Below are 26,693 nucleotides of genomic sequence, written 5' to 3' on the forward strand. Positions count from 1 at the left end.
ATATATATATATAATCTCCAGAAAAGGAGCAAAATAATATTTAATGACTGACCTTGTGAAAATTATATAGACACCAAATATTAAAATTGATGGCTTCTTCCCTTTAGAACTTATTTTTACTTTCTGCTTTCTTCTGCATTTTAAAATTCACTATGTAATTTTTGTAGTGGTGATTTGTCCAGTACCTAAGACTGGCTTACATGCAAAAACACTACAGAGTAGCTCTCTTAACACTAAATCATCCTCATTAATAAATATCTAAAATTGAGTGGGTTTTGTTTTTCTATTTTTTTTCTACCTTCAGGAGGTGCAGTTTGTCCTTCATTAACCTTAATTGGTCCTATGGAGCTACCTCACCTTACATATGGCTCAATTTCACTCCCAATACTAATTAGATAATAAACTAAGACATTACTTCTTTAATCATAAATCATAATGTTATAAACTTCAGATGAAAATAAAAATCTACTGTGCTTCTTGTCACTTCTACTTAGTGGCCTTTTGATTTATTGCTTTAAGGTTGCCCAATAATCATGTCTTCCATGCTTCCAGTGCTCTTCTTAGTGCATATGGTAGCTGTAGACACATTCAAAGAAGCCCAGTCTCCTCTGCAAAGATGGATTCTATTTTGCTATTACCTTGCACATTAAAAAATCACTATACAATATTTTTTGTATTTGTTTTGCCTATGCTCAGAGTAACACACGCTGCTACTGAAAGAAAAACAAATTGCATATTCAGCAAATGTTATAGTGAAGAACATGAAAGAAGGGGTTCATCATTACATTGAGAAAGTCAGCTGGTTAATTCATTGCACCATTCCTTGGTATAAAGGTGAGTTATTCTCACAGCTTCAGGGCGGTAACTGAACTAGATTCACCAGTGCATTAGTAAACAAGGTCTGGATCAAGATGACCTGATTTCTTTGGCTCCTTCATCTCTACTTCCTTTTGTCATCATAAAGATACTCTGTTTGGCCCTCTGTTCTTTGAATGGGGTTTTATTCATTTTTTGAATAATTAGTGAAACTATCTAGAGTCAAAATCAAATGAAGGTGAGAAATTTCGATGAGAAAGAAAGCTTTCGCTTTCATAGGTGCTTCCTTCTAGCTTGGCTTGTATTTGTACAGTTGTACTTTTATATGGACTTTTGTCCTCCTGAACATTATTTTTAAATATATTTTTATATGCTGCAAACCATCCTTCCAGGACTAGCTTGCTATAGAGCTCTGAGAAAGCAGTGTTTTATTTAGATGGGGTTATTATAAATTATCTTCAGTCCCAGATCCTTCTGGGCTGGAATCGATGGCAAGGAAGGCCTCTTTATTGGTGAAAGTTGAGCTGAGAGTTATGCTCTGTCGAGGCCTCACAGGTGCAAGTTCATCTAATTTAATATTTTCATTTCTAACCAGAATTGTCTTATCCATGTTTTCTTCACTGTGCCTTGCAACAACAGCATCAAATACATCTAATTTTGGTGGCATGGTTCCACTTTCAAATAGGTATTTGGCTAGATAAGAGATGCCAATGTTAAATAAGAATGAGGTAACCATGGAGAGTGTTTTAAATGGGAATCTCTGATTATATATACCATTCTTATCAGAATAATAACCAGGATAAAAGATCAAGGGCTGCAGGTACAGATATGGCTCCCCGCCAGTTATTCTCAGGAAAAGGCCAGAAACATAACCAGCCACAGCTCCATACGTGTTAGTTCCCTTGACGAAAAGCACACAAAGCAGCTGCGGGAAGATGATGATGTAAACAAGGTCTGAGCTGAGGTACCAGAGCCCATACACGGTCTTTGTCAGCAAGGCCATAGCTGTTGCAGAGGCTCCAAACACAAACACTGTGACTCGCATGACCCAGACGATTTCCTTGTCTGATGCCTGTAAGAAGTTGCCACAGTGTCAGTTTTTTACACAATGTTGGCTCATTTACACGAAGAATGAGATGCACTTCTGTGCATGAAAGCTGGTTGAAAGAATTCCCCTTTTTCCAATGGCTCAATCTATGGGCAAAACCAACCTAAACTGCATCATATAAAGCAAGCAATCTAGGTGGCCACCCCAGTGGGCCTTTGGGAAGGGTTTCTAGGTACCATATGCAGGAAACACGGACCACCTTGTGCCTTTCCCTGAATGTGCAGGGGCAGAGGTGAGACAAGCTAATGTGTTGTCCTTGCTTCCTCTCTCCATAGGAGCCCTACCGTCTCTAAGGCTAACCTCCTTAAAAAACAAGTGGGGCTATTTTGTTAACTACAACCTAGAAAACCTAGAGAAAGACAGAGACTTAGTCAAGGAAGAAGGTGGAGAGGGGCTGGTGGCCCCTTAGTCACCACAATAGCATGCTGTTCGGCACCCACTCAGTTCAATTAGGAAAATAAAATTGAAAGCCTATTTTCGGGCAAACATGGGCTAGGGAGTCAAGTGGAGAATGGGACAGATGTTATTACAAATACCCATGAAATAATTTACTCACTTTCACTAAGATTCTCAAGTTTCTTATTGTATTTAATTAAACTCTAAGTTTTTCTAACATATTTTAGGTTTCATGACTCTGGCATTAGAAAAACAAGAGTTTAAGTTATAGCAATATGATGGCACCTCTATGGGAAATTTTTACATTGATTTGTTCCCTTCTGTATTAACATGAATGATAACAGGTATTAGAAGCATTCACACGTAGCATAAACAAAATTCATTGTTATTTAACCTTGTGTGCTTAGTCACAGTAGGGTCAGATTTAAATATAAAGTATTAATAAGTATATATTACTACAGCACAATAAATGCAATGACACCACCACCACCACCAACAACAATAATGTCACATAAAAAAAGTTCTTACGTTTTGTCTGAATGAAAGCTGGTAGATGTTCCGAGCAAACATTGAACTTGCTGACAGGATAGAAGAATCTGCTGATGACATAACAGCAGCAGACACTGCACCAAGACCAAAGAAAGAAATGTACACAGGGCAGAGATACTGCAGAACAATCGGTAAAATCATGTCTGCTTCTTCTTTACTCTTGGGATCTGGAAATCCATATGCAGTCTGGTTCCAGTCTGTTGAATAGAAACAAAAAACATAACAACAACAAAAAAGCCATATTTTCTTTAACAATCTAGGGTCATCTTATTTACTAGGTAGTTTTAAAAATAAATTTAGAATGTATGAGTCAGTCTAAGTAGGTGGGAAGTCTAATTAGTCTAACTAGATATGTTAGTCTAATTAGGTGGGAAGTTCACGTACTAGTCAAATGAAATTGTATTACATGTCCTGGCCTCTAATGGGTTTTAGTTACACTTAGTCTTATTCATAGGACCTGCACAGAATATGATGGTGATCTATGTATATATGTATATACGTATGTATGTACGTATGTATGTATGTATGTATGTTTGTATCATCATCATCATCATCAAATCTTCTGCAATGGTGGCATTCCATTGTACAGAATTACAGAAAACAAATGTTAGTAACTGAAGCATAGATTATTTCTTTAACCATTTGCAGATGTGAAAGGACATTCAATGTTTCATTTCTTAGTCCTCTTTTATATATGCATAAGTGTACAAAGACACAGTGGAGCTATTCTCACCCATCCTCTTCCTATATATAAACTTGGTTTTGGAGCTTCCTCAGCATTACTTTTCCCCTAACTATATTCTTTCTTGCATCATCTTTTACTTATTGGAAATAGGAGGCATGATAAAAAAAGAACAGTCCCTTTTTTTTTAAAATTAAAAAGTGCAGATATAAGGCTGAAATTTTCAGAAGGTTTTTGGGCTCTTTGGTAAAAGGCCTTGACACATGTTTATCTTTGAATAGGCAGCTCTTTTAATGATTGATTATTGAGTAGCCCCCTCTTATCTGCAGTTTCACTCTCGGCAGTTTCAATTACTCGCAGTCAACTGGGGTCTAGAAATACAAAATGGAAAATTCCAGAAATAAACAATTGGTAAGTTTTAAATTGCCCGCCATTCTGAGTAATCTGATGCAATCTCACACCATCCCACCTGGGATGTGAATCATCCCTTTGTCCATCACTTCCATGCTGTATACACTCCCTGCCCAATAGCCACTTAGCAGGCATCTCAGTTATCAGATCCTCTGTCTTAATATCCCAGTGCTTCTGTTCAAGTCACCCTTGTAGTAGCCTAACACTATGTCACACTGATTACATCATTCACCTCACTTCATCTCATCATGTAGGCACTGTGTCATCTCACCTCATCACAAGAAGGGTAAATACAGCACAATAAGATATTTTGAGAGAGAGAGAGAGAGAGAGAGAGAGAGAGAGAGAGAGAGAGAGAGACCACATTCACATAAGTTTTATTGCGGTATGTTTGTATAATTGTTCTATTTTATTATTAGTTATTGTTAAAATATTACTGTACCTAATTTATAAATCAAACTTTATCTTAGGTATGCATATAGTTGTAGAATAAAATATAGTATTTACAGTAAGTCCTCAAATAATGTCATTTCATTCAACATCACTTGGTTGTAATGTTGATGAGGTGCCATAGGAACCTAATTCTTGTTTATATACATTAGCCTATGGTAAACTTGGTTTTACCATATGTCATTGCAGAATGTATGGGTGACATTAAGTGAGGACTTACTGTATAAGATTTGGTACTATCTGAAATTTAGGGCATCCAGTGCAGGTCTCTAAACATATTCTCCATGGATAAGGGGATGTGGGAGTACTGTACTAACATGTGCCAAATAATACAATAGAACCTTTAAATGTACATTAGTATATCTCCTTTTTTTGTTATTGAACTTCTTTAATGTCATGATTACAGGACAAAATAGGAGTGGTTTCCCTTGGATGCTACCATTTTTTCTCCCCCCAATTTCCATGAAAACTCTTCAAAACTATGCTTTTATAGCATTAACTGAGATGTTATGACACCAGAATTAACAACCAAGAACATGTATCTAATCCAAGAAAAGAAAGCTTTACATTGTTTGTTTCAGTCTGTTGTCTTACAACACACACATACCCTCTCTCACACACACAAATAGCCACATCTGTTTTCTGACTGTGACATAAGTGTTATCTTTTATTCAAAGGCACACAATCACCTTTGTCAGCCATCTTCTTAAGTTTTTATTTATGCCATAAATGAGCAACTGGAATAGAGAATATACAATATAAATCATAACCGCTATTTTAAAAATTAAATAATCCAATAAATTGCTCAACTAATTGAAAATCAAAGTAGCCCTGTGAGTATCAACCTGGATCACCTTGACAGAACACAACAGAGTAAAAGTTCTTTAATCTGTTTTAATTACCTCTACCTAGAGTACATATTTGAATTTGGGTTAATGTGATGTGTTTTCATAAAATATTCTTAAAAGCTGTATAGCATGGGAACATAAGGTTCAGGAGTAATTAATAAGTTTAATCAGAGATTTAAAAAAATGTTGTAGATAGAGGCTAAGAGCACTTTATAATGCTCTTCTTTTTTAACCAATTTTGACTAAGTTATTTTCTAAGTGACATGGTGTCTTAGTTTATCTTTACCTATACACTTATTGATTGATTTCTCCAAGAAGGAAAACTTTTAATTATCAAACTATTGAAACTGTAAAGAAGAAATCTTAAGTTTAAAATGGTCTTTAGATGGTCATGATCATGGCAGGTAAATGTTGAAGCCACTGACTGCCAACTCTGGCTGCACTTTCACTCATCAAGGGGCCTTTAAGAAAACACGTGTCTCTGGCTCTGTCTTAAAATAAAATCCCTGTGAGGTAAGATAGAAATAGGTATGTTTGAGAGTCAGTCCCCTCCCCGGATGACGTTAATATGCACCTTGGTTGAGAACCACTGCTGATAAATATACCAACACTGGTGGGAGGGCTGCTTACAAATGTTTTATTGGTGGGGTGAGCAATCAAAAACTGTTTGGCAACTACAAATGTATAATACAATTTGTTGAATGCTACAGCAAAGGTATATGAACCTGATGGGAAACAATTAACTGTGTAGGAGTAAAAAGGAAAGTGGGAGAGGGAGGGCAGCTTGGTGGTAACTGGTAACTTGGGTGGAGCCTGAGTGGGTCAATTAGCAAAGATGCAAGAGAGTTACCTGTTGACGCTCCAATGGCCCCAATGAGTATGGCTGGTAGAGCCATCACCAGGCATCCAAAAGCTGCCAGGAAGGACAACACCTGAGCATAGGTGGCTGAGGATGAAGAGAGGACCCTCTGGAAGTAGGCTTGCCATGGAATTCCCCCCAGCATCTGCATGGGAACCACAAGGACTCAGAATGAACTGGAGACAAATAGCACATATTAGGCATTTTTAAAAGGAAATTTTTTACAGTCGCACTCAGAATAGTCACATGTACAGCTCTGAAGTACAGAAAATGGTCCTACATGCCACACATCTTAGTTGGTATCATTATTGTCATATTTTCAACTGTGCAGAATTTCCTCAAGTTCTTTTTCTTCGTAATTACATAGGAACAACTTCTTTTCCTTAATGTATCCACGTTAAGTTGCATTACAGTTACCCAGAGGCCTGTTTGTTCTCATCTGGAGGCCCTAACCATCATAAAATTGTCTCAAAAAAATTAAGGTTCTGAAAGTATAGAGTTTAATCTGAATCAGTATAACATAGTGAATATTTCTGGACTCTAATTATGTGCCAGGCAATGTAATGGTTGTTGGAGCACAAAGATGAGCACAGAGCTTCTTGTTCTCATGTTCACTGTCCACAGGGAGAGGCAATGCATTGCAGTGTTTTCCAAAGTGGCGTGTGCAGAGTGTTCCAGACAGCATAGTAGGGCATCAAAAATATTAGAATTTCTATTTATACCCATTTTTACCTCATACCTAGATGTGATATTGTTTTTATTAAATTATTTGCATAATGTGTTAGTACGGTATGTAGAAGCAATTTATAATTACATGCACCTACATTGGGGGTGTGCTTAAAATTCATATTGAGCATGCATATCAAAAAAGCTTGGAGACAGTGAACTATAATATAATTTATTGCATGTTACCGTGTTTCCCTGAAAATAAGACCTAGCCAGACAATCAGTTCTAATGCGTCTTTTGGAGCAAAAATTAATATAAGACCAGGTCTTATTTTCCTATAAGACTGGGTCTTAATATAATATAATATAATATAATATAATATAATATAATATAATATAATATAATGTAATATAATATATAATAAATATAATATAATATAATATAATATAATATAATATAATACCTGGTCTTATATCAATTTTTGCTCCAAAAGATGCATTAGAGCTGATTGTCCTGCTAGATCTTATTTTCAGGGAAACAGGATATAAAGATGTATGGAAGGGAATAAAAGTGAGAAGCAATTAATTATTCGGGGGTAACAGAGGGAGGTGGAAAGGTGTCAGGAAGGACAACTGCCAAGTAATTAGGAAAATCTACAGAAAAGACATTTGAGTCAGTCCTTAAGCACTGAAGGGGTGTCACTAGATGGAGGTGGAGAGAGAAGAGAGTACCTAAGAGAGAATCCAATAGAAAACAGAAAGACAAAAGCAATGAGGCAGCTATGAGACCACTCTGTATTTGGTATAACTAGAGGTCAGGGTATATGGGAATGGCTAGAGAGAAGGCTGGGAAAATACCTTCCCCTTGATTACTGCCACATTCTTCTGGCTGTCATACGAGTATATATATATATATATATATATATATATATATATATATATATATGTATTATGAATGAGCTTCCCATATCACAATATATTGAAGTTGATTCTTTAATTTCCTGTCTCACTGGGCTCTAAATTCTGGGATATCCTTATTTTGTCCATCCTTGTCACATCTGTGCCTGCCACATATTGACTCCAGAACAATTTCCTTCTTATAAAAGCCATGTATATTTAAAAGAAAAAAAAAGTTAAAAGATCAAATTCTAAATGCCTTAAGTCTATATTCTTCCCAAACTTTTCCTTTTGTTTTGCAATTTACAAATTAATATACCATTAACCTCTTCCATGTCGATGAACATTCATCAATAATATCAGTGACTATATGAATTGATACATACTAATTTACATACTAATCTCTCTGGACATTTACATCATCATAAGTTTATAAATAGGGTAAAGCTTGACCTCCACTGACAAACAGAAGCTCCCATGCCAAGGTGAAAACGGTCTTGGAGAAGTGAGATGTGCATGGACTGCCTCCAGGGAGACCAGTGAGGGGCTGTCACAATGGGCCAGGTGAGGAAAGCTGTCAGCCTGGTGCGAATATAGGGACACTGGGCAGGTTCAGGACAGGTTTGAGACATACCTGGAGGGTGTCACGAGCAGGACCTGACAAAGTCATGACAATTAGGAGTTGGATTGTAATGAGAGAAGAGACAAGTGGAAGATCTGAGACCATCGGTGAAACATTTCAAGGCTAACTTCACAGTTTATTCATTCATTCAACATCTGTTATTCCATTTCAACTTATTTTACAATTTGATGAATAAACATGACTTAGTCGTATAATTTTTTGAGATGGAAGAAACTTTAGCAATCATTAGATATAATGCTTTATCCTGAAAGAAGTAACTAAATGTGAGGCCTATGTGTTGTATAGGAGAAAGGACCTTGGAATCTTGATTCTCTCGTTCAGTCTCTTGCTCAGACAGTGGTGTGATTATCAACAAATTGCCTAACTTTTCTGAGCCTTGTCATCTCCTCCATATAACCATAAATATACCTGTCATGCAGGTATAATCACATACATATATAATATTTAATCCCTTTCTCCATTGAATTCATAATTGTGAACCATTCAAGACAAATTTCATCCAATACATTTCTTAACAATCCTCGGGAAAGAAGTCGCCTATACCAACACACGAAACATTTGTTTTCATGCTTTCCTGCCTCCTTACCAGGGAATTCTTTACTGAGACAGACACCTAATTTTTGTGCTAAAAGTTAGCAAAGTGCCACAAACACAAAGTGAAATCACAAAATTTTGTGAGCCCTTTGAAGAAGAAACAAAAATAAATAATTGATCCTTAATTTTGATATAAAAATTAATCTATTTCTTACTTTGAAATCAAACACAGTGTTTTATTTTTAAACATAACCCCTCTTATTAGCAAAATCACAAAACCTGGCAGCTTCTTTTGGTTTTCCCCTCTTCCCTCAGTCTGTGATCTGCCTTTATTTCTTCTGTTCCCACCTCTCACTGATAGCACATTGGCCTCAAGTTTCTGCGCCTTCCCAAGCTGCCTCTGTCTGCCCAGGGCTTCTTTCCTGAGGACTCCTGTTCCAACTTATCTCATGCACTTAACGCCTATTACACTGCTAATTTACTTACACTGTAAAGACTGAATGAGTTATTTACTTCAGAAGAAGTAGGTTTTTAACGCCTTAATTCAAACTACAGATGAAAACTTTTAGAGGGCTTGGCTCTCAGACTATAGGAGGTGTCTGGGGGTAAGACATGGTGTTCCCTCATTTACAGCACAACAGAAGTGTGAACACACCACACATAACCCCATGGATGTTATTCTTTTATGGCCTCACTCACTCTCCACTTTGACCCAAGTCAGCTACCACAGTCTGTGAGTGGCTCCACCCTTCCAATCCAAAGGAGTCAATTCAGAAATGGCCATGAGCCAGTAGGTAAAATTTACAAATAAACATTAAAATCTTGAAAATGTATTTGATTTTAGGAAAAATTACATTGCATTCCTCAAGTAAGACATCACTTACCAACAACATAAAGCTATCAAGCCAATTGTAAACTTCAAATGGCTCAATTGTCCCCAGCCAAGGCTCCTGGTATTTGGTATGAATAGCAGTGAACCCAATGTCGGTGACTGCAGGATGTGACAATGCAAAAGGGACGCTGATCCACTGTAACCAAAGAGTGACATTTAGAGCATTAGGCAATGTTTTTTTAACTATTTAATATATGCAAGATTTAGCCATCTAGTTCATAGATTACTTAACTCAGTAATTTGTCTTGTTCAGACAGAGAAGAACCAGGAATCGTGTTCTCTGTGGAACATCATGAAATACTCATTTAGAAAAGGTAAAGTAACATATCGTCTACTTCTGGGTTTAATTCTATCAATCCTATCAACTGTAGGAGCAGGCACCAGAAACCTTTGGGGAGAAAACATTAAATTTGAGAACATTTTTTTAATATATATTTATATATAAACTTTTTGTTTTCTTTACATTAAAATAAGATACACATTCATTAAAGTGACAAGAAAGCATTTGATTGAGAAATTGATGGATGAAACAAATCTTTAAGGATGGGCCCTGTGCTAATAGGCAGAAGAAGAAGAAAGTCAAGGGATAGGTGGTCTGGGTAGAGCAAGGCAAGGAGTAGAACATGGTGTGTGTGTGTGTGTGTGTGTGTGTGTGTGTGTGTGTGTGTGTGATTTGCTTGAAGGGGGTTGGCTTAGGGAAACAGGAGAGATAAAGATAGATATGTGGGGAGAAACTTGAATTGTAAGCTAAGTGATTTGTGTATTTTTTGTAGGCAACTAGAAGCTAGAGGAATGTTTTCTGAGTTTTAAAAAGATTTTAGTAGAATTTCTTTTACATTTTATTATCACAGATGTGAGCAGTAAGTTTATAAAAAGGGAGGAGTCAGGAAGAGCAGACGGTGGCACTGTATAATCCAGATAAAGGCCTGCAGTATAGTAGTGATATAGACCATGAAAAGATATTGGTATTAAATCGGATGATGAAGAGAAACTCAACAGCCCTTAGATTACAATAGGAAGAAAGAGGTCAAAGGGAGGAAAAACTTATATAGGAGCTTCAGGTTTACAGTTGGAGAGCTCCAAGGACGATGATAAAATTGATAGAATTAGAGCATTTGAGAAAAGGAAATGGTTTATGGTGGAAGATGATTAACTAATTCTGTACACATGTGTAGCAATTTGAAACTTATAAAACAAACTATATTTGGCCTTTTATTCAGCCAATTCAAAAAGGACTTAAATAGTAACCAACAGAACTTGATTCTTTATCAACTTAGTTAAATTTTGCAGCAGAAAACCACTGGAATACTTACCCGTACATATATGTGCCCCATCATCTTTATACTAGCACACGTGATGTATGCATCTGTGTGTTTGAAGTTCTGGTCGCATGCAAAGCAATACATCATAAATAAAAAGATTCATCCCCTGGGTTATGTTTCTTAGAATACCAAGTACATCCTTTATGAGAGCTGTCATTGCCAAACTAAACTTGCCTCTGACATTCTGAATAGAGAGATATTTCTCAAGTTTATGAGGATGCTAAGGAAAATTCAGAATTTCAGTACTGGACACATGCTTTTAGAAATTTAAAAATATAAAAGTAGAAGTCCTTGAACAAATAAACATTTTTGAATTCAACTAAAATATAAGTGAATGAAATTCCATGAAATGCAATAAAATGTCTAGGGGCAAAAAAGGAAATATTATAATCATTGCTAGCATATGTAAATTTATGGATAAATTGTAATTCTAATTGTAGTCAGTTTTTAAAAATTTTCCTCCTGTATATATTATTAGAGTTGCTGGAATGTAAAAACAATAAATAAATAAATAAATAAATAAATAAATAAATAAATAAATAAGTATGATATTCATTCTTCATCTTTCATTTCTAAGTGCCTAGTGTAAACACTAAAATAGAGTGAAAGGCTTCTTCTTATGAGGAAAATCAAGAAAAACACGGAGAATCAAGGGTGCTTTGATTGCGCATGGGAAAATGAGTCATGATCTGCAGTCTCAGCTTGCTCTGTCCATGGCCTTTGCAAAAGGGCATTGCGCTTATGGGATATGCAACTGAGGTAATGTACATGTATGAACCCATGACAGCCTAGCACAGAGTGGACAAATCATTTTCTTTATGCTTCCTTTATATGTCTTAGGTATTGGAGGTTATTTAACAATCTTCCCATTTTAAGATGTGAGTTTGCAAAGGCTAAACATCGACTAAAATGTGTTCACAACATACAAAAGTGCTTTTCATGTAATACTAACAATGTTCATGTCTCATAATTACACAGTACTTTTTGTTTAATAAAACACAAATATATTACCTAATTTAATCTAGGACTTACAAGAAATACATAATAAATACTTTAATGCCTTATGTAATTCACCCTTTTGTTTGCTTAGTGTCGAAACCCACAATACTCCCAATGGGAGAATTTCTATGCCCTATAAGCAGTATTATGGATTAACGAACACTAATATAAGAGAAGGATAAGAGACTAATACAGGTTAGCACCAAGGTTTAAATTTTAACTTTGAGGAAAATGTGTTTCCTTCAAAACTCAAGGAAGATCACACATGTTTCCATCAAACGTAGACTTGAAGAAAAGACTTAGACCTTTCTAAGAATTAAACTGAGGACACACTTTTCTGTCAAAATCTAACAGAACAACTGTAGATTTAAATCCAATTAATTCATAAAGAAATTTAATATTTCATAGTGTATGACTTACTATGTATTATTTGTGATGAAAAATAACATTTCTATTAGTTTTTGCTGAGTTAGTATAAAATACCACATTATTACAAAAGAAGAAAGAAGAGGAAGGAGGAAGAAAGGAAGGAAAGGAAGGAAAGGAAGAAAAGATGAAAGAAAGAAAGTCTGTGAATGGCCCCACTTACCAGTCCTATGAAAATGCAAAAGAGCTGAACAACATCGGTGTAGGCCACTGAGTAGAGGCCGCCCACGAGGGTGTACAGAATGGCGATGAGCGCGGAGACAATGACGGAAATATGAACGTCGATGTCAATGATCACACTGATGGTGGCTCCTGGAAGAAAGCAAACAAGAGAACAATGCTATGATAAAGGTACTCAAATGGATTCCGTCTCGTATGCAAAGACATATTGTAAGTTCAGTGACAGCAGATATTTTTCCCTGTGTAATGTGAAATATATTGGATTATAACAGCTAAAGTGAGTTTTCATATTGAAAATTTTAATCTCTGTAAATTGAATAGATGTATATGTATTTATGTATATACATACATATATTTAAAATTTTTCTTTCTGAAATTAATGTCTTGCTAACTTATGTGGGGACACCTGCAAATCATGATATGATTACATAATTCCATAAAATATACTAAATTTAATACTAATATAAGAAGTTACCTTAGTTCCAATTAACTGACACTCTGACTTAAACATATGCAATATATTTACTCACATCTATGAGCGAACAAGCATAATGACCCCTTTTCATATTTTACAATTAATACTCATCCTCTATTTTGCATTAATTCTGACCCCTGCTAGCTTTTATTAGATGATAGATGGTATAACATACCAAGGTTTGAGACAAATTTGTAGGAGAAAATAATAAAATTGGTAAATTGCATCTACTAAATTTTTCTCTTTAGCTTTATGAAAGATCACTTTTATTTTATTTTTTCAGTGGAGCATTCCAGTCCTACTCCTAGAACACCAATGTATTGAAGAGCCCTGTATTTCAACATCGTATTTTTAATTAATTTTCATCATCAAAATTTTAAACCTGCCTTAGAAATCAAAATTATGTTTTTCTTACTTTATGACTTTGTTTATTGTGTTTGTTAGTGTCCATATTTTCAGTGAGGATATTATGGTATGGACAGTTGGAGCACTGTGGTTCTTAGATTGCCAGTTCAGAATTCACTTATTGCTTTACTCATTGCTCCCAAAAGCTGAAACGTTTATATTTCGTATTACTAAACACAGCAATAACAATGCCCACATACATGCAGCAGATCTGTGATTTTTTTCTTTCATTAATTGAAATCTTATATTCACTACCCATCTTCAACTGTGTGCTAATAGTGTATGCAACCCACCAGAGATAAAAATCTGTTAACTCAAAGAGAAATATAAGATATTTTGATCTAAGGCAACAATATAAAATATTTTTCAAGAAATTTTTTCTTAGTGCTTTGGCTATGGTAACAAAATTAAATTACTTTCTTGAGTAAAAACCAATTAATAAAAGGAAAAGCTTGGTAAGAATTGGAGGATAAGACGAGGTCAGTTATTTATAAGAGACTGGATAATTGACTGAGTTGTTATATAGATATTTAACAAGTTATTATTTTTTTCGGAAATTATTTATTTAATATTGAAACTTTAGTTGCAACTCTTGGCCATTTTTCCTTTGGTCTAGTTTTCTACTTTAATAACGACATTTCTAAGTTACATACCATGAATTATTAAAACTCCAGTTACTACCCTACCTCTTTTCAATGCTGTCTGTATGTTATAGAAGAAAGACCACTCACTGGACTGGGATCCCAAATATTTGGGATACTAATAGATGCTGCTATTTGGTTGTAACTCAGCGGTTTTAAAGAAGTCACCTACTTTTCTATCACTATTAAGATTGAGATAAACTTTTTCCCTAAAATATTTCTAAATCATTCCATCATTGGTAGTGAGTAAAATCAAAGTTATGCTTCCACATCTGCTTTGAAATATTAGTTTACTCAAGCAGCCATAAAAATAAATATATTGTAAATAAAGTTATAAAAATTCATTAAATTTGAGCCATGAGAAATGTAAGTACTACCTATATACATTTCTTTAAAAGTTGTCCACTTATATCAAAAAGATAGGTTAAGAGTCTCCTAGGTTTCAGTGGTGAGACATGTACATTCACAGTAAGGGGATAATAGATCTTATATTTGTCTATTCTTAAGTATCCCAAGTTATTTCAAATGAACATTAACTTTTAATTATGTCCAACTTTTATTTTTGAAGAAAATACAGGTGCTAATTTAAAAAAACAGAAACACATTCTCTTTGTCAGAGTATATATTTCAAGCAATAGCAGTAATCTTTTCATATATGTTGTTTGGTGTGTGTGTGGGTATGTGTGTAGAGAGACACATTATCATATTTTCCATATATATTAACATACACACACAGACACAAACACAAAAAAATAACTAATTGCAACAAAGTTCAGAGTTTAACTATTATGTTTTATATTTCCAAAACATTTTAGGAATTTTAGCTTATTAATTCTACTCTCTCTTCAGGTCTCTGTTACATAAATTGATCTTTATTCAGTGAGAGTGAATATTTTGTATTCTGTTTGATATTCAGCCCACTCCTTTTTGATACCTCAGCAGGCAGTTTGTTCTTAAAACCAAAATTTTCTGGTGTTGAAATCAATGACAAATAAACGACCACTGCTTCTTAGCTACTAAGCAAGGTGGATGGGGGTGGTGGTGTATATTTGCACATAATTAGAATATAAGAGCAGTGGTAGTTGTGGAGTATTGTTATCAACACCATTTTACACTGAGTTATTGCAGTATTTTATAACTATTAAATTATCTTCTTTTCTACGAGTCTTTCCCTCATTGGACAGTTGGAGACCAAGAAAATAAGATAGGATTATATAGGGGTTTGAGAGAGAAAGGAGTGAAAGGCAGTATAAATTAAGGTCTGTTATTATAGAGACCAGATCTGATGATAATACTGAAACCAGAAGACAAATTTGTAATCTAAAATATATAACACAGAAATAAATTAATCTTATTTTACCTTTGTTTTGACCACTTAAAGTCTGGCTATAGACTTAAGCCTTTTATTTTCATTTGTAAGAACAGATGGAGAGTAACGTATGTGAATGACTGGATGTCCAACATTGACATAACTCACTAGGAAGGTTGTGAAACTTCCAACTCTGTTTATCTTCAAGAAGGAACTCAACACTCAGTAGATGTAGATTTCCCTTTGATCAAAAGGGAGGGACCTGAGCCTGAACACCTCCCATGATTCCATGGAAATCTCATTTTCTAAATCTTATAAGTGGGCTGAGAGTCCAGGAGCCAAGGATAGGTTGTCCTTAGCATTAATTGATCTTAGCAGTAAGTTAGACCCTAAAGAGTCTAAGTTCATTTTCTAGATCCCTAAACATGTCTATAATCCAATACTTTGTGAAGCTATGGAATTATATTGAGGAAAAAAAGTAACATTCTTTTTGTCTCTTTTGAAGAAAGTATAGCCATGTATGGTTTATTCATTCGTGATTGGATTACAACTGTTAAGAAAATGCAAGTCCTGCCTTCAAGAAATTTATAACCTCTTTTGTGAGGTTGGAAAGTTGGCATGAAATAGATAAACAGGCATATGACCACACAGAGTGACAAGTCCAATGAAAACAAAATTTCTTCTGCCTAATGAAGTCCATAGGAAAGGCATCCAACAAGTTCAGGATGACTGCCCTAAGAAGTGACATCAACGTGAAGACCCAAAGGAAGATTCCTGGTTAGTCAGGTAGACATGAGAAAGGAAAGAGGAGAGATGAGTTCTAAACAGAGGGCACCAGGGCTTGCAAAGTGTCAGAGGCAAGAGAGGAAGACTACAGTTCTAGAAGAAGGAAGGAAGAGAGAGGAATGATGAGAGGAGCGAATCAGAGGTCAACTCCTGAAAAGCTTATGAGCCTGGGAGAAAAGTTTGGTTTTGCTAGATGGGAGTGGGGGTGAAGGGATTAGAAAGCACAGTCGGTAACCACAAGATTGCCACGGGGATACGAAAGTCAATTTGGGGAATGTAATCAATAATGTTGTTAAGATATTGTAGGGTATCTGATGGACACTTGTCTTATTAGGGAGACCATCTCAGGAATGATGTAGATACCTGATCACTGCACTGTACATCTGAAGCTGAAGCTGAACAATAACAAATGTCAACTACAATTTTATATTTGTATTTACAAGAAGCAGAGTACAGCATTAGGAATGGAGACAGTGGAAATGTAATGGCTGTGTGCGTTGTCAGAGGGGTAGTGGATGCAGGGAGGGGGTTGTCACTGTGTGAGGGATATAAATGATAAATGTCTAACTATTACATTGTTTTGTACACCTGAAACTAATAATTAAAAAAATGTTCAAAAAGAAGATAATAAAAAAAAGAAAAGCTTGGTTTTAAGCAGGAAAGGAGCGTGATCAGATTTGCATTTTAGAAGGAAGAGTCTGGCCACCATGTGGAGACTACTGGAGGGAGAGCAGAACTGTAAGCAGGGATATAGTTGCTTTAATCCAGGTGAGGGAGGATGGGGGTGGCCTGGCCTGTGGCTGAAGAAAGTAAAGTTGTGTGCCTGGCATTCAGTCAACCAGAGAGATGCAGCTAGAGCAACGTTCCATTGGTCCTTACCTAAGGCAGAGAAAATGGCTGCAGCCCAGAACATTTCTCCCATTAGTGCAGGAATAAACAGGAGCCCGCCCATGCGTTTTCCATAGATCTGCTGAAATGGGTCTAACATGGTCACATATCCCTTGGAACGCATAGGTTTTGCAAAAAACAGACCACCTAAAAGAAATGGAACAAGTGTTTATGAGAAAATAAAAAAATTCATAAAGTAATAGTGTTTGTCAACCTTTTACTATGCTATAATTTCTCAACGGAAATGAATTTTTTAGAACACTTATATGTGTTGAGGAACCAGTCTGAAACATCCTTTTAATACAGACTCAAGGAATATTTAGCAGCCAAATGCAAATTTCCTAATACATTTAGAATTGTATGCATCCAAAGAACAGTTGAATGGTATATCTGAGGCCTGTGGATTGAAAAACATGGCCTAGCACAGCCCTCACGAAAATGCCTTGATGGATTTGTATCACCTGGCACTGCAAGCAGATATTTCGATTAAGCACAAGATTTAGTAAAAAATATTTTAAGTGCAAAAATAAGTTAAGAACTCTCTGTTATATAATATTCTTGACCTTTTATTAGTTTGATTTACAAAAATAAATTCAGGTACAATTCACGCTGATTCATTTTTAATGACATATCCACACTGTTTTTGAAAGAAAAAAAACCACATCATTAAGAAATTCACTGTTCTGATAGTCATAATATCAAAGGTTTTTTGTTTGTTTGTTTGTTTTTCATATTCCATAATCAAAAGATCAAATAATCTAAGCATTAGTGTTATCAATTTCTGGTAACATCTACTTAGAGATTTCTGGCAACATTTTTCCACAATAATTATTTACATTGTTTGACTTGTTATTTATATTCCCGTTCTTTATGCTTTCCTGAGTGGTTCACTGAAGTTTAAACTTTCACTTACCTAAAATCAGACTAAGAGAATATCCGATTGGTGCCTGGGCCCAAGCTAGACCATAATCTGGTGCATATACTGCTTCAGCCGTCCCATTGATGTAACCTCCTCCAACCCACGTGGCTGAAATAGAATGAAGAGTGAGGGAAAGACACTCTTGTACCTGGCATACCCTAGACCTGCTCAGTCGAACACAGTGGCAGTTAGCCTCATCTGGCTATTGAGCATCTGACATGTGGCTAGACTGAATGAGATGTTCTTTGAGTGTAAAATACACATGGTATTTCAAAGACTTTGTATGGAAAACTGAATGTAAGATGTCTCAATAATTTTTTGATTACAAGGTGAAATAAAAACATTTTCAATGTATTCAGTTAAATACGTCATATTATTTGCATTAATTCACTTATTTTTTATGTTTTCTAAAGTGGTTTGTGGAAATTAGCATTACGTTTATGGCTCACATTATATTTCTATTGGACAGTGTTGCTCCCACATGTTTTCTAAATCCATTTAATCACCACCGCTTTTAAATGATGTTATTATATCATAAGTCTGAGATCATACACAATATATTATATGACTATTTCTATTCTCAATAAAACTACAACTTTTCTCCCACCCTTCATCCATAACATGGGTCAAATGTCTTTATTTCAAGGTCCTTCTTTCTAATTGTACCAATCTTTCCACATGACTATTGTCCTCAAGGAATGGTACGTGTATCATGTATATGTGAGTGCGTGTGTGTATTTTCTATTAATAGAGTCACTTTAAATCATAGCAAAGTTGTACTTACTACTTTAAATTATTAGGAGAGTGAAGGGAGGAGAGAAATGACACTTTCACTCCAAGGTGTTCTAAAGTAAACTTAAATTACCTTTTCCCTCTCTCTTCCCAAGTACCCAACATACACTTAGGGCCTAGACCAGCATTCAGAAGAATTTAAAATGTTGATTCCATATCCACTTGCAATTCTTTGTTCTAACCTGGGTCTTTTAGTAATATATTTGATATTTCACAGAGAATAACAATAAATATTTCTTTAGATACTATTTAATAAAATTTTTGTAGCATAATAACTGAAGAAGAAGGTCAAGGAATAAAAAAACACATTTTGGTTAAACAAGATTGGGAATGATCTATAAACTGTACCATTTGTCTGAAAAGACAATATAATATTTGAGTCTTGCTGAAATATTGAAGTTAATGGAACACTTAAATTTCTACAGTTCATATCCTTTTAAGAGTATAGTCAAAATATTTACAATAATCCCTATGTATAATTTGTGTAAAATTATGAAGAACATAGGCTGACAGAAGCTTATCAGATATGAGATTGAATTCTAAAGTATATTGTCCAATTTGATTCTGAAAAATTCTCTAAAATCTCACAGTGAGAATGTAAGTAAAATTTTAAAAATATGTATATGAAACTATAGAACACAAATGTTTCTGTTGTATTCATGCCAAAACCTATCTGGCTTTTAATCCAAATACAAAGCAAAGAAGAAATAATAGTTTGGGGTTTAATACTATTTTTTAAAGGTTAACATAAAAAGACCTTTCTGCAAAGGAATTTTAAGTATATTTAAATGAAAAGTTTATATACAAAATCTTAAAGTAGACAAATACGTATTTAGCAACCACTCTTCATTGTCATAGTAGCTTTTACATGGGTGTTAACAAGTAACAAAAGCTATAGTGGTTTTTGTTTGTTTGTTTGTTTTCATTCTAAGTCCTGTTGAAAAGGGTTCTCTGTCCCCAACCCAGTGGTTGTGTAACTAGGACAAGAAGAAATGAATTCTCACAGGCACAGAATCTGAGGCTTTATCTTCCATATTCCTGCTAAGAAACTGGAACTGCTAAAATACCCCAGCCATGTTTCATTGCATAAAGTAAATGGTCTGAAGGTCTTACAAGCAGCAAGCTTATTAGTCATCATTTTTCATTGTGTAGGTCTCCTCTCCATTGTCCAGAAAGAAAATTGGTGCCTGAATGATTGCAAATATTATACCATAGAAGTGAAGATTTAGTTACTTGTTATGAATAAAGTCCCTCCATTTTTATCAAGCTAGTCCGGTCTACACCAGAATTTGCTCTGCATGTTTGTATGTTTAATGTTAGATTCAGGAGTGAGAACAAGAACTCTTTTAAACTATATGCATTTTAATTTTCAATCTGTATTCTTCATCAAATATATGCAGTTGATGAATCTGACAATGTTTGAATAATGTGGTTCATATTTTAAAAGAATTATATTATTGACCAAGGTTCTTTTAAGTTCTGAGAGATTAAAAAAAAAAATTAAACTGAGCTAGACCATGACACTTTATAAGAAACATTGTAATTCAATATTTTTCTATATAACGTAGCAGCTTATTAGATTGAAAAAAAACTCACTCTACATGATGAAAGAACAAATATTGAAATATTATCTTTTTGGCCATAATAAATATAATTTTAAACTAGAGTAACAGAACATTATGATAATTTACAATGAACAAAATACTTTTATATTCAACAGCTCATTTATTCTTTTCAACATTTTTTTGAATGAAATCAACCACCTTTGTTGTTTTATTTTGCTTTTCTTCCCATTTTCTTTAAAATTGGGGAAATATGAGGGAAATATAATTAATATGTTGTATTCCTTTTCAGACACCAGCATCAGATTGGGATTTTTAAGGGGGAAAGAAGAAATGGTCTAATGAAAAATGAAAATAAAAATATCAAGTTGTGTACACTGCTCATCAATAGGTAGATAATAAGAGAAAAAACATCGGGAAATCTATGCCAGCATTTCATTAAACTTATCTGCATGTGGTAGGTAGGTTTATGGATGACTCTTATTCTTTGTGTTTATTTATCTAATTTTATATATTAGGCATCATAGACAATATTTTGCACAATACAATTTGTTCTATATATGTGTGTATATAATAAGAGAAAGAGAGAGAGAGAGAGAGAGAGAGAGAGAGAGAGAGAGAGAGACCTCTTTGCAACTGTGTACCTTTGTAAAATAAATAAATAAATAAACAAAGAGAAAGCAGCTAGAGGGGATGTGGTACATTGTGGAGAGGCCCTGGGCGTGGCTGCCAGAAGACCTGGGTTTGGCTCTGCCTCTGGCCTTTGTTAGTCCTGTAACTCTGTATCCTCACAATCCCAGACCCCTTTCATGGTGCTCAAATACAGAGAGCTTCATAGAGACCAAATGAAAGCAGGTACAGTTGGCCAAGAGCTTAAAAAAAAAGTGATTATCTGAAAGATAAAATCTATAGTCCACAAATTATTCTAGAACATTGCAGGTTGCAGATGGCCAAACAGGGCTGCAGTCCTCACAGATTGGTTTGGTAAAGTATTTCACATAGAGAGTGAATCATTTAAAAAAGCACTTCAGGACTGAAACTGGCCATCATTTGGATATGGTTTTCAGTGGGATACTTTTTCAATGAGCACTGAGAGCTCCTGTTAGTATGGGTTATGTTGTTGATGTTTACAAGTCTAATAAGACTCTAAATTGAATGGTGTGTGATTAGTAAATATGTCTCAAATAATATTAAAGATATCATTTAAAACTATTTTTCCAAAACATTTTCAATGACCAAAACAGAATATAAACGAGAAATAAGTCACCACTTAAACAGAACCACCTCTAGACAAAGGATAGCATATCGGCTCCTCCTAGTTCTCATAAGATTTGAGTGGGACAGAGCTGCAGACCATGGCAGAGAGAGTCCTGTTAGGACACACCCTATATATTTTTTCCTTTTATATCAAAGTTTCTGGAAATGTTTTCTTTCAGTGCTATGGATTTCTAACATGCGATTGTCTTCCTGTAAGGAAATTAGTTTATTAAATGGGAGAATTAGGTTTCAAAAGAGGCCATCAATCAATTTGAAATTGTGTGGCCCCCGAATTGATTTATTGTTTGAAACCATCAGTAGTTAGTATTCATTGATATTCACCATTTAAGACAACTCAAGGTCACAACTTCATGTCTGTATTAATTAACAAGATGAGATACTGACTGTATCATATTTATTAAAAGAGACATAACTTGTAAGACTAAGACACTTTTGCACTTTCCTCATCTCTTTGTTTTTACTGTTTCCACCCATTAAACAACCCAGATAGCCCAGGTTTGTTTCATTGATAGTCTGCCGAGTGGTTTATTATAAAATCATTTTGTTCAAGTCCTATTGAGATGAACTCTTTTACTTTTGTTTTAAATAAATGTAAAATTATTTTTTTAAAATACAAGCATTGAACATAAAAAAAAAAATCCTCAAGAGACAAAGAGTAACATTTGCTTTGTCTGAAAAGCCAAGGAGGGGCGGGTAGCTGAACTCACCTGTCATGGTAAATCCCCCCACCAGCAGACCGATGTCTCGGCCACCAACTATTATGGCCTCACTGCGCTCTTCTGCACTGCCGCTGTTTTTGGTTCTCCAGGCAGCCCATATTCCAACCAGCAGTATAAGAAGATAGAACACGATGATAGCTATCAGTCCTTCCACGTGGAAAGCCATTTTTATCTAGGGGTTTGGAATCTTCCACAGCTGGCTACCTCATTAAGATTTCTGAAGAAAATACAGCAAAGCATTATAAAGCAGCCAAGCATACATTGGCAGCCAGGAATAAACCAGCTGGCTCAGGAGACATCCTGTGCCACTTGAAGAAAAAGTACACTAAAATCTCATGTTAAACTAGCAGTTACCAACAAGTGTCCACTATATTATTCTATTTAGCAATATAACATTGTTTTGAGCATTCAAGAAACAAACAAAAAAAAAAAAAAACAAAAAAAAAAGAAGAAAGTGCCTTTTAAAAGGTAATCATAATCATTTGTTTTAATAAATTCTTTGAATATAACATTAACCCTGTCTTGTATCTTCACTCATTAACTCAGTCAAGAAATCACTTATAAAGAGTATACCTGAATTTGCTTTTTGGAAGTAACTATTCAATCTAGAATTATTCAGTAAAGTTAAAAAAAAATAAAGACTATGATGAGAATCTAAGGTATTCGTTCTTTCATTCATTCTTCTGTCCCTTACAAACAATGCCAGGGAATGGTTCCAAAAGTAGTATGACATGCACATATCTAGGAAAAAACACAAAACTTTAGGAAAATCAGTTTCAAAAAACACATCAACTCCAATTTTCAACAAGTGCCTGTGGTTCAAGTTTCTTTAGCAACTAAAGATGTCATGTTGTTTAAGTTGTCCACCCTTTTGGTCACTTTTCTTCGCCATCCATTGTCCTTCCTTTCATCTTCCCTTCCCCCCCTCAATGGTATATACAAAAAAAAAAAAGACTTAAAAATACATAAATGCTTAAAAACATAACAGAGGGTCAAAGATATTAAAAACAAGACTCTTAGAAGATAGATGTCAAGTTCTAACGCCTTCATTTACTGGAATTCTTGTTCTCTGTTGTTTTCCCACCTCAGGACCACTGCTATTTCATTCACCCCGGTTCACACAAACACGTTTCTGGGGAAAACTCAGATATTTGTGCATGCCGGTGGGTAATGAGACCTTGGGCAAAAGAACTAGCCTCCCTCGCATTCAGGGGGAAGCAAAAGAATCTTCAGTGGGTTTGATAGGCTCTGCCTTTGTGTGAGCAAAGGAACCGGGAAGTTGTTTCTCCGGCCAAGGCCCGGTGCTACCCGGGCCCCCGCTGTCCCTCCTGGGCCCCCTCTACACATCTCCTGCGCCCGGATTTTGTCTCTCCTGCAACCAGACTTTCCGGCCGTTCGCACCCGAGAACCATGGGTGCCAGACATTGGACCGAAAACGCCCTGCTCGGTGCCCACCGCGTCCCGGAGGGAACGGCCCCGACGTTTCTGGGATGCCAGCTCCGCGCTTACCTGGAGTGGTCTCCGCGCGCGGAAGCGCTCCGCCGGGTCCGGCTGTTCCTGGAACCGCCGCCCCCGGGAACCGCGGCGGCGGGGGGCTGCAAGGGTGCAGTGTGGAGTATGGGTGTGTGTACCAGGGTGTGATGGGAGGGGTTGGGCAGGGGTGCAGAGGGGCGGGGACAGGGCCAAGCGCCCGAGTCGGGATCCCAGCGGTTCCTCGCCGGGCTTCTCCACCGACCTGAGCGCGCGCGGAGTTGACAGGTGTGGGCGCCAATAGAGGGTGCGTGGCTTGGGGCGAGGTGGCGATCGATCCCAGTATTGGCAAAAGTCCCCTTTATAAGGGCAGCTGGCGGGGGCGATCGTCAGAGCTCAGGAGCGGACGTCAGAGAAAAGTGGTGCTGGGGCGGGTGCTGGGGACAGTGCCCTCACGAGCAGGGTGGGTGTGGAGGTGCGCAGGCAATGGGGGCCAGAGGAACTGGGGCCCAGCCTGGGCTCTAGGCCAGCGCCCTGGAGATATCCCAGTCCCTGACGGATGAGAGGCGGGTCCTGCCACTCGTGCTTCCCTCCTCCAGGAAAGAGGGCGTGATTCCCTAGGGTCATTTCCAATTCTAACTTCTCACGACTCCGGTTGGAAGTAGGAAATGGAGATTGGGAGGGTCTCAGAAAATTATGTTTTTAGATGGAACAGCGGGACGTCCTATAGAGAGCAGGGGTCCAGGGTTCTCGACTTCCCAGATTTCACCCCTAATGGTTTCTTGAGGCATCTCTCGCAGAGAGCAGAGGGCTCTTTCCCACTGGCCCCCAGGGGGCCTCGGGGAAGTGGGGGGAGGCTGATTTCGGCTTCCCTGAAAATGGTTTCTATGAAGGAGACATTTCAGGGATGTTTCAAAAGTCATTTTTAAATTCATACCCCTTCCACTTAAAAATGGGATCAAAATGAAAGACTCTTAGGAGTTGTCCAAAATAATTGGACACATGAGCCAGACAGGATAGCTTTCCTTGTAGAGCCAACCAGGTTGCTTGCCCACCAAAATGTCTTATTCCAGCATTACAAAACTTTTCCCAGATACATTTAAAATATCTACCTATGTACACCTAGATATCTGTATTTACTACCTAGACTATTTATGTGTTCATGGATATAGTTACATATTATCTATAGCTATGTTTACACATAGCTATATATCTATCCTCTATAAGTAGATGGCCACTTTCTCACTTCTTTCCATATTCCACCATGCTGGTGTATTAAACCATGAAATAGGAAAATCTAATAACTGATAGAGTAAGAGCATTTCCTAACTATTGTCCACCTCTCATTAGGCAAAATTCCAGACCATTTTCTTACACTGGATACAGAAATGAACCTTCAAATTTGTATCACTACTCCTTTTCTTTGTTTTCTGGAAACACAATAACTGTGTCTACCCACCTTTGTGTGAGATTAGAGAGTTTATGCAGTTCAGACAGAACAGACAGGGAGGAGGGCCTGCATGCCAGCTAACTCATCTCGTTGTTCTGATGGCTCTTTCTGCTTTTCTAGAAGGGGTTTAGCTAGCCTTTCAACATAAACCCATTTTTACATGGAAGGGTAATGAATTTAAGCAACCTTAAGTAATTGAAGAGAGAGAATTTCACATAATTAATTACTCAAGTGTTTTTCCAAAGAGATTCATTCATTTATTTTGTTTTTGACAGTTATAACTCAATTTCTGATTTTGGATTTTGGCCACAGGTTAATTTATGTCTTACCTACTAGAATATACGTAAGGTGATGATAACAAAAACTTGAGGTGGTAGCAGGGTAGGCATAGGCAATGACAGCATGTGAAGCAGTACCCAAGGCTAAGGTCAAATGCAAAGAGGAACAAAAGAGGTGCCTGTCCTCAGAGAAATATCACCAGGGCTTTTAGGTAATAACAATCAGGGATGCAGCCAGGATACAAGTCTCTCTTTGGGGCATCATAATCCACTTTAAGAACCCAGACTTGCCAGAATCTAGATTCAGTACCAGATCTGGAAAGGTACAATGACTTTGAAGATGGCCAAAAAATTCTGACCTGGCAGAGCAGCTGTCCTTCATGACAAAAAACCCCAGTTGAAAATAACTGCTGATGTATTGAGTCTACTTCTGTGGAGACATTGCCTCATTTGCCAAGTCGTTTGAGCTTCTGTGTCTGATCTAAGGATGATGGTGCATGTGAATTTCTGCTCCAGGATGTGTCCTTCTTTTTTGTTCAGTATGCACCTCTTCCTCCACTCTCCTGAGAATATGTGATCATTCTTAGAGTTAGAGAAATACAGGTCATTGGAAGATCAATTGCAGCTTTGGGGGATAAAAAGCATTAATTGCCAAATCATTTATTTGTTTAAGATACATTTTCTAAAGGCTTTTTATGTTCCGGTTACTGTCCTAAGTACTGAGAAACATGTAGAAAATTATATAGACCCTAATTTCAAGCAACTTAGCATCAGTGAAAGGAAAGAAAGAACAACAAAGCTCTACCTCAGTATATTGTTACAAACGCTGAGAAAGTTGTATCATATCTATTCACAGATCTTAGGGAAAACACAAACCAAAGGCCTTAATCGGATTGGAGAAAGGGGAGATTTATTTACCCAACAAACACATGGTGAGCACCCACTACGTGCCAGGAATTGTCATAAGTGCTAGGTATATACCAAACTACTGGAACAAAAAGAACCCTGTCCTCAATGAGCTGACAGTCTGTGTAACCTTGCTA

At 36.4% G+C, this 26,693-nt stretch overlaps 1 protein-coding gene across 1 annotated transcript; it reads right to left on the minus strand.

Moving 5' to 3' along the window:
- SLC5A7 (solute carrier family 5 member 7) lies at window positions 1-24,449 on the minus strand. The gene is made up of 9 exons (XM_019751685.2): window positions 23,962-24,449; window positions 22,441-22,669; window positions 18,096-18,209; window positions 17,174-17,329; window positions 12,662-12,810; window positions 9,744-9,887; window positions 6,111-6,264; window positions 2,849-3,066; window positions 1-1,888 (listed from the first exon to the last, which is right to left on the minus strand). The coding sequence occupies exons 2-9, from the start codon at window positions 22,616-22,618 to the stop codon at window positions 1,262-1,264; spliced, it is 1,740 nt and encodes a 579-aa protein (XP_019607244.1). The 5' UTR covers window positions 22,619-22,669; window positions 23,962-24,449; the 3' UTR covers window positions 1-1,261.
- Between the last annotated feature and the right edge of the window lie 2,244 nt (window positions 24,450-26,693).

This window comes from Rhinolophus sinicus, linkage group LG05 (genome assembly GCF_036562045.2).
Source record: "Rhinolophus sinicus isolate RSC01 linkage group LG05, ASM3656204v1, whole genome shotgun sequence".
In the NCBI taxonomy this organism is placed as follows: domain Eukaryota; kingdom Metazoa; phylum Chordata; class Mammalia; order Chiroptera; family Rhinolophidae; genus Rhinolophus; species Rhinolophus sinicus.